The sequence below is a fragment of the Phoenix dactylifera genome, unplaced genomic scaffold (genome assembly GCF_009389715.1).
Source record: "Phoenix dactylifera cultivar Barhee BC4 unplaced genomic scaffold, palm_55x_up_171113_PBpolish2nd_filt_p 001028F, whole genome shotgun sequence".
In the NCBI taxonomy this organism is placed as follows: domain Eukaryota; kingdom Viridiplantae; phylum Streptophyta; class Magnoliopsida; order Arecales; family Arecaceae; genus Phoenix; species Phoenix dactylifera.
Window position 1 is genome coordinate 82,302 of NW_024068381.1, and position 9,556 is coordinate 91,857.

General features: G+C 45.9%; 1 protein-coding gene across 1 annotated transcript; it reads left to right on the forward strand.

Moving 5' to 3' along the window:
• The first annotated feature begins 7,422 nt into the window (after nt 1–7,422).
• LOC120107807 lies at nt 7,423–9,196 on the forward strand. The gene has a single exon (XM_039121258.1). The coding sequence runs from the start codon at nt 7,841–7,843 to the stop codon at nt 8,798–8,800; it is 960 nt and encodes a 319-aa protein (XP_038977186.1). The 5' UTR covers nt 7,423–7,840; the 3' UTR covers nt 8,801–9,196.
• The last annotated feature ends 360 nt before the right edge of the window (nt 9,197–9,556 follow it).

A 9,556-nucleotide genomic window follows, 5' to 3' on the forward strand; every position in this document is an offset into this window, starting at 1 on the left:
TAGAAAATTTAAGTTTGGTGCCAACCAGATGCCACAAGGTTTTCCAAAAATAGCTCATGAAACGGACATCCCTATCGGAGACAATGGTTTTTGGTAAACCGTATAACTTAACAATCTCATCAAAAAATATCTTGGCTACTCGAGAGGCATCAGAAGTTTTGGAACAAGGAAGGAAGTGGGCCATTTTAGAAAAACGATCCACAACCACAAAAATGGAGTCATGTTTCCGAAATGTGCGAGGAAGGCCGAGTACGAAGTCGATACTAAGGTCAAGCCAAGGGCGATCTGGGACAGGTAACGGAGTGTATAGGCCAGTATTTTGTTTTTTGTGCTTAGCTAGTTGACACGTGCGACACTGTCCCACAATTTTAGCAACATCCCGTTTCAAACTTGGCCAAAAAAATTGACGTTCAACTTCTTCTATGGTCTTATCACGGCCAAAATGTCCAGAGAGACCACCGGCATGTACTTCCCATATCAAGAAATCGCGCACGGAAGTGCGCGGAATGCAGAGCTTGGAAGCTTTGAACAAATACCCGTCTTGTAGATAAATACCATCAATCAAAGGTCCTTGTCCATCAGCAAGGGCATTATAGAGTTGGCCAAAATCTGGGCAAGACAAGTAATCGAGCTTAAGTCTATCAAAACCGGTGATGGAAACAGACATGGCGGACAACAGAGTTACTCGAGACTTAACGCATCAGCAGCTTTGTTCGCAGCACCGGACATATGCTTGAGGACAAAAGTGTAATCCTGGAGGAACTGAACCCACTTGGCATGTCGATGATTAAGTTTTTTCTGGGAATTAAGAAAACGAAGTGCTTCATGGTCAGAATAGAGAACAAATTCATTAGGAAGGAGATAATGTCGCCAATACCGTAGGGCCTGGACTATGGCATAAAATTCCTTGTCATAGGTGGAATATCTTTGTCTAGCCTCATTCAGCTTTTCACTAAAATAGGCTATAGGATGACGTTCTTGACTAAGCACACCACCTATTCCTAAGCCAGACGCATCACATTCCACCTCAAAAACTTTGTTAAAATCAGGGAGTCGCATAACTGGCGCTTCCGTCATTTTTTTCTTAATGTTATTAAATGCGTTAGCGGCTGCGCGTGTCCACTGAAAATCACCTCGTTTAAGACAATCAGTGATAGGTGACATAAGTGTACTGAAGCCCTTAATGAAACGACGGTAAAATGTGGCCAGGCCGTGAAAACTACGGATGTCAGTAATATTCTTAGGTTCAGGCCATTCAACAATTGCGGTGATTTTCGCAGGATCAGCAGATAAACCTTCAGAGGAGACTATATACCCTAAGAAGTTTACGTGAGTAGTGAAAAATGAACACTTCTTAAGGTTAGCATAGAGGCTCTCGTTGCGTAAAGTCGTACAAACTTGCCTTAAATGGCCTAAATGTTGCTCCTTAGTTTGACTATAAATAAGGATATCGTCAAAGTACACGACTAAAAATTTGCCCATAAAAGGTCGGAGTACTTGAGTCATCACTCGCATAAATGTACTTGGAGCGTTTGAGAGGCCGAAAGGCATTACCAGCCACTCATAGAGGCCATCTTTTGTTTTGAAGGCTGTCTTCCATTCATCTCCTGGACGAATCCGGATTTGATGGTAGCCACTTTTTAAGTCAATCTTGGAGAAAATCGAGGCACCTGCCATCATATCCAGCATATCGTCGAGCCGGGGAATAGGAAAACGGTATTTGACCGTGATTCTATTAATAGCCCGACTGTCTACACACATTCGCCAAGTCCCATCTTTTTTTGGAGTAAGAAGAGCAGGTACGGCACAAGGACTTAGACTCTCTCGAATAAATCCCTTTTGTAGAAGCTCGTTAATTTGCTTTAGGAGCTCTGCATGATCAGAAGGGTTCATCCGATAATGGGGCAGGTTAGGAAGGGTAGCTCCCGGGACTAGGTCAATGGCGTGCTGAATATCACGCAAAGGGGGTAAATGATCTGGAAGGTCTTCCGGAAAAACTTCTTTGAACTCCTCGAGAATAGCGAGGGATTCAGCCGATAATGTGCTTTTAAGATGTGGCTGAAGTTCTTTAACTAGCAGGGCAAACACCGGAGAGTCCTTAAAGACGTTCCTCTCAAATTCCGTGGGGTTAAGGATATGCAGTTCCTTCCCCTTTGATTTACTCTTGTCTATACTCTTATTTAGCGTTTTGGGCCGTAAAGGATTAAGCTTAATCTTTTTACCCTGGAATACAAAGGAGCAAGAGTTAGTTCGACCGTAGATGGTGACATCGAGATCGAACAACCAAGGCCTACCTAATATCAGATGACCTACGTCCATTGGGAGTACGTCACACCAGACAGTGTCTTTATAAGAGAGGATTTGAATAGGTACAAGACACCGTTCCTTAATGTGAATGGACGACGTGTCGATCCAGGAGACCTTATAAGGGTGAGGTTGGAACACAGGAGTCAGACCCAAGCGGGCGACAATGCTGGAAGATATCGCATTAATGCAGCTCCCGCTATCAATGATAACTTTACAGTCTTTTTCGCCGCATTTAATGTAAGTGTGGAAAATTGAGGTTCGTCTCCAGTCATCAGTCTCTTTAGGCTGGGTAATTGCACACCGTACTACATTCACAGTGGATCGGTCAGGTTCGTGGGCAATTATCTGGGGAGTAGGTCGGATACAACCTAAAGTGTGTGATTCTTCCTCAGTTTCGTCTTCGACATCGTGAATATCATCTAAATTAGGCTCATAAATTTGTTCCTCCAAATTATCTATGTCATCCTTCTGTTCATGTGTGTCAATAACTAGGGTCGGATTTGCACATTGGGAGGCAACATGACCAAACCCTTGGCATTTAAAGCACTGAATTCGTGAGCTTGGTTTTGGAGGTTCACCTAAAATTCCTTTGCCTTTAATATCTCGGTTTTGGATAGGTGGAGAAGAAAAGGGTTTAGGAGGGACAGAACCGACTGGGGGTCTGGGTCCAGATGGTTGGGCACTAGTGGGACCCGCCTGGTGTCAGGGCGCCTAGCAAACATAGATTTGGAGAATTGTTCATAATTTTGCACAAATGTATAGGCTTGGTCTAAGGTGGACACTTCACGAAGGACAAGTTCTTTCCTAAGCTCATCAGTTAGGCCTCGTCGAAATCGGCTCAAGATCATACGTTCATCTTCAGCTACATTACTACGCATCATAAATTCATCAAATTGGGCGATGTATTCAGTAGCTGTGCGACTACCTTGTCTTAAATTGTTCCATCGATCTAAGAGGTCAGATTGATAACTTAATGGAAGATATTTTTCTTTTAATTTTTCTTTCATCTCTACCCAATCGGTAATAGCAGGTTGATGTCTCCTGGCTAACAGTTGTTCGGTGTTTTGCCAAAACAACTTGGCTCGACCAAGGAGTTTCATTCTAGCGAATCGGACCTTTTTCTCCTCCGACAGATTGTACCACTCAAAGAAGTGATCCATTTCGTGTAGCCAATCGGAGAAGACCTTCGGATCAAGACGACCATCGAAAGTGGGGGCTTCAACCCTAATGCCTCGCATTACATCTTCATCAGGGTCACGAGGCTCTCTAGATTCTACGGTATGTCGGTGACCTCTATCAACAGGAGGAATGGGACCAGGTCCTCTAGGGCGAGGGTAGGCATAATGGTGACCTGGAACAGACCTATGATCAAAGTTGCCCTGCCGAACCGAACCTTGTTGTTCTAGGATTTGTTCTAGGGTATCATCCTCATCAAGATCCGGTAAATGGGGAGTACTAACCTTTTGGAATTCAATAACCCTTTGAATTGAAGCCTCAATTGAATCGAGTCGAGCATTAACCTGGGTGGACATTGTGGTTAGGTCATGAATTTGGGCGTTGTTTGCTTGGACTTGGGCATTCGTATTTTGGACTTGAATATTAGTGTCATAGATAGCTTTTAATAGGGCTTCAATTTTGGAATCCATGTCTAGGGGGAACTCAAGATGAGATGCGACACGACCACTACGTAGATGCATAAAATGAATGACAAAATGTAGTAGCCGACCAACTATAAAGGTTCCTAAGTAGACCTAATGCATGAAATGAATTCACAATTGCAAAGTAGATGCTCAATATAAACTAAAACTACTCCCTAGCAAATAGTCATAGCAAACTGTAAATTACTATGAAGCGCAGGCCAACAAGTAATGCAGTCCAGTAGTACTAAGTTTTCGGACTATACAAGATGGTATAGAGCCACGTATGTTTTCCCGAATTGAGCTAGCTCCACAGTTAATATTAAAAGTGCTGCTACTAGGGTTTCTGTTTGTCTTGTGAACGTGTGTGAACGCGTGTATTTTAGAATTGTAGACGCAGTACCACGCACAAATTAAGAAAATTAATGCCAACTTAATTGAGCAAATTGAATCCGCAGGAAATGGGAGAACAGCGCTGACCTGGTCTGGAGAGAGACTCGTGCGCGCAGAAGAGACGTGGTCTACAGAGATGTAGAACAGAAGCTCGATGACGACCGGTGGCAGAGAAGGGATCACTGAGACCTCCCTGAAAGGTGATCAGAGAAACTGATGGCGGCTTTGGTCGGGACAGTTCGTGATGGCTGATGGCACGGGGACCGGCGATGGCGAGTTGTAGCAGCGGCGCGGCGGCGACTTAGCAGCGGCGAGCGGCAGTAAAGAGCAGCGGACAAGCAGCGGTACAGAGGAGGCGTGAGCGGCGCGCGGCGCGGTGGTGCGAGCAGCGAGGATGGCAGCGGCGGTGGGACAAGGGCGGTGGCGCAGAGAGCAGTGGAAGGCCGCGGGAATGTTGGTGGTCGGACGGTGTGAGGCGGCGGGAGGCGGTGATCGGAGAGGAAGAAGAAGATCGGGAAATAAAGAAGAGGGGAAAAGAGAAATAAACCGCGGCACGTGCGTGACTTACGCGTCACGTGCAGCGCTTTTTTTTTTTTTTTTGATAACCCAAATGGATTCGGGTTATCGGGTTAACAGACCCAACCCGTTAAGGTAGTCCGATCCGCAATATTGAAATTTGAATTTTGAATTTTTTTTTTTTTTGAATTGGTTCGGGCTAATGGGTTAAGGGTTATCGGGTCGAAATCGTACCCGTACTGTGGATCGTCTTCCACCTTCGACCGTCCGTCCGCTTCCGCCGGATCTCGCCTGATTTTGCGGCAGTGGGTGCGGGAAGACGTTGCGCCGGTGGAGCGGGGTGCTGGTGCGGCAGTGAACGGGGTGGCGTCCTTCTCCGAGGTTCGGTCACAGGCGGTGGCTTCCAATGGTGATTCGGCGGCGCTGCAAGGTGAAGGCGGTGGTTGGCGCCTGTGTAGCGGCGGCCGGAAGGAAAAACGGCGGGAGGGGCGGGGGGGGGGAAAAAAGAGGGAGAAAGCGGCTTATTCGCCGTTCGGGCCACTGTGGGGGTAGCCGGCGACGGGGTCTTCCCCTTCTGTGCAGGGACCGAGAGGGAAGGGAGAGGGAAAGGAGACGGTGGTGGAGGCGGCGGCGGTGGGGGGCGAAGGCGATCTGTGGATTGACGCCGGAAGACGGTCGACCGACGGGAGGGTTTTGCTTTTTCTTTTTTCTCGGTGGGTGAGGTGATGAACAGGGAAGAAAATAATGAAGAAATGGAGTGACCCTTCTTCTTCGGGACGCGTGCCGTGCGACGACCTTCCGTGCGTTCCGGCGTTTGCGGTGCAAATGATCTAGCAAAATACAGGTGAGGAAAAGGCCGAAAAGGAATCGGCGGGGGTCCGTCCATAAACTGGATCCTTCGACTTCAGCAACAGAGGCAAAGTCAGCCCTGCTCTGATACCAAAGCTGACGCAGGACGGATGTAGGGATTGGAATGCAGAGAGAAAGAGGAGAGAAAGAGGGGAAGAAGAAGAGAAAGAGGAGAGGAGAGGAGGAAGAAGAAGATTAATTTTCATGCAATCATTCATTAAAAAAAATAACAAATGCATGCCCTATATATATATAGGGCCACCAAGTAACAAATAAGTCCCAATAAAAAAACAATTCGAAAGAGGTCCTCACAAGACAATATGCAAACTAATCCTATCAAAATAAATAATAATAAAAGAAAAACATCAATCAATCCAGCCACAATGAAAGTGGCTGGACCGTCTTCCTGCGACGACCATAATTCCGCAAAATAATCAGTCCAGTATTCGTGTCCGCACCAAAACTAAACACCTATGTGCATAAATCTTTGTAGAACTTGGATCGCTATCCTTTGTTCTTCTACCATGCCGGTTACTATTTGTTTCAGCACATCTCTTTGAATACTAAAAGGACAGCAAAAATAAATTCATTTCAGTGATACCTCATTTTAATGCCTTTTGGAATAGTGCAAATGGCGAGCATTGAAAAGCAGTAATGGTTATGGGACCAAGTGTGACATTGACTTTCAACTTGTTTGCTATGTCTTTTTCAGTTTCCTGAGCCCTTCTCATGCAAAATTGCAACCCAGTAACATGCGTGTCGTTCTTGCTCTCCTCCTACAGTTTGTTGGTTTTGAATTTGTGGTATGATATTGGGCGTTATTTATTGCAAAGACATGACTCATCTTGCTTAGATTGTAGTGCCTTACTCTCCAAATCATCAATGAGGAGTGCTATTTATGTCGGATTGCAGTGCCTTTTTTTTCTCCTCAGAAAAATTGGGATCTTTCTTTATGTTAAAAATGGTATACATTAATGAGAGAGTCTTGCTTTGGGGGACTCTGATTTGTTTTTTCTTTTAAAATCATTATCCCTAAATCAGAAAAGAAAAGTTGTCTTTTTTACTTTTAAAAAAAAAAAAAATTGTTCTTCAAAGGTGCAAAAGATTTTGTTAAAAGTGGAGGACCGTATTTCTTACTTGAATAGAATTTTGAAATACTCTCAATAGGATCATTTCTAGACTTTCTTTATCAGCAAGTCTGCGAATGTACTCCCAAGAAAACTACAGCAAACATCTCAGTTTGGGATCACTAATCTCAGGAATCACGAATAATCAAGGTGGCTCTGAAGGAAAAACCTCCGAGCAGAGCCTGCATACTTTTCTAATGCAGTAAGTTATGGGATGACGACTTAGGTGATGACATGAATTTAATTATGCAGTGCTTCCCTCATAAACAGGCACAGCCATGTGTTTGGAATCAAGGATAAGGAGAGTTGGTATATTAAATGCTATCAATACCGAAAATATTAGCTACCATTGTGGTATACCACAACCCATGGACACATTAAATAGAAATGAGAGGAGTTACTCACCAAGGTTCCAACCTCACATTATTCCTCTGGCCTTCTGCCTTGGGGTGATGGGTCGGAGTTGGTGGGTCTGCTGACCGTGTTTAATCTTTGTGGACCCAATCCCCTCCTTCGTGACGCATTAGCCCAATCACCTCAAGGAATAAATATACTCGGTTTCCTCTTAGGCCTCCTTGCAACCCTGCCTTCCCTAATTGCTTGCCACCAAATCCTTTATTTACGCCAGGCTCGAGCAAATCAGCCCTCACGCAATGAGAAGGAAAGAATTGAAAACAATGAAAACAACCTCCTCCTTTTAAACCAAGTGTGATTCTCCTTCCTTCTACAAGCCATGGGGGACAAAGCGTACAGGGATTAGGACCGTAATTAGACCAAGTCCAATGCCAGTATAGAAGTCTTTCCTTTAGATGCCATTTGCACTGGCCATGAAAAGCAACAAGGCAAGCCAAGATTATTCCTCCCTTCCCTTCCCTCCCCCATGTCGTACTTCCCAGCCAAGAGATTCCCTTGGCTTCCCTCACCTCTCTTCCTTCCCTCTGGTCTTCCTTTCCGTTCTGGTTTCGAGCCATAGAACGTTGAGAGACCGACATTGAGCTCAAAGAAAGACCGATGGCGAGCAAAACAAGGAAGAAATCCCTTATCTCCAGCCATCTCCTCCTCCTTCCTCCAACAATGAAGGACTTCGCTTCCTGCTTCAGCGAGCACGCCGTCAAAGTCTCCGATGCCTCCTGCTCGGGCGGCAGCGGCCATTCTTCGCCCCCCGAGAACAGGTCGGTCCAGAGCGCCGTCACCTGCCTGTACAGGTCGCGGCTCTCCACACGAAAGGAATTTCTCATCAGGGTCACCTGGTCCAGGAGCCACGTCGGCCCGGCCTTATCCATCGGCGTCGACGACAGCCCCTCCCTCCGCGACTGGAAGCCTACTTCAATGAATTCACGGCTCTTGAGGAAGAAGAAAGGGAGCGAGTCCTACGCCTTGGGTAGCTCTGTCGTCGATCTCCGCTGGGACATCTCCTCCGCCAAGTACGGTCCGGGGCCCGAGCCTACCGATGACTTCTACGTCGCGATCATCGTCGATGCCCAGTTCGGTTTGCTGCTCGGCGACATGAGCCGGGACTACATCGAACGATTCGAGGAGAAGATCCCGGTTGCCGAGTTCTCGATGTTTAGTCGGAGAGAGCAGGTCCTCGGGCATTCCCTTCACTCGACCAAGGCTCGGTTTCGCGAGGATGGGAGGGATCATGAGATCACCATCAGGTGCAAGGAGGATGGTTGGGACGCCAAGGAATCGGAGCTGTCGGTGTGCGTCGACAAGAAGAGGGTGGTGTACGTGAGGAGGCTCAGGTGGAACTTTAGAGGGAATCAGACCATATTTATCGATGGAACGCCGGTGGACATGATGTGGGACTTGCATGACTGGTGGTTCAGCAGCCCCTCGGGGGGTTATGCCGTGTTCATGTTTCGGACGAGGAGCGCACTGGAGAGCAGGCTGTGGCTCGAAGAGGAGATACTGCACAAGGAGCAAGCCATGTCCGGCTTCTCCCTGTTGATCCAATCTTTCAAGAGCTGATCTCGAAGCCTTCTAACTGGTTTGCTGTTTCCTTCACCTTCTCCTTCACTATATATGCTGCTTCTTTTCTCTTTTGTTCCCAAAGATTAGTCCCCGATTCTTTAGGACGTTTCGACTCAAATAAGTCGGAGAGGAGTTGCTCGTTAGATGGAACTTTAGAAATGTGAATTTCAGGTTGGATTCTGAATTTTTTTTTCTTTCTTTCGGCCCCCGGCCCCCTTTGTTTCCTTGTTAAATATACTTTCTTATAGAATCATGTTATCCTTTTGAAATACAAGCCTTTGTCCTTTCTTTAAAGGGGATGGTTTTTCCATTCTTTCTGTTTATATGTTTCCGTGGTCGTTATGGGAATGAATTAAATGGGTGGAAATACCAAATCCCACCTTTTGTTTCTTCTGTCGATCTCCATGATTCGCTTTTGTTCCTTTTCACTTTAAATTTTGGTTATTAAATTTTTGTTATTATCTTAGCGGGCATCAAAGCTGTGTTTGATATTTTTCTTCCACCTTAACATCTCCCTGGAGTCCTCGAGGTTCCTCGACTTGTTTTAGGGAGGAAGTTTCTAACCTCACTAACTATTTGCTATAGCGTCTTCAATTCAGTCACAGTGGAGATTTGATTGTCCTCGAGCAATAGATTGCTATAATGGTGGGGCTTCAAGGAGACTCATATCAGGGGATTCATAATGATAGATTGTTCGAAAGATAAAACTTATTATAAGGCAAACTGCAAAGGTGATCCACCATTATATACTGC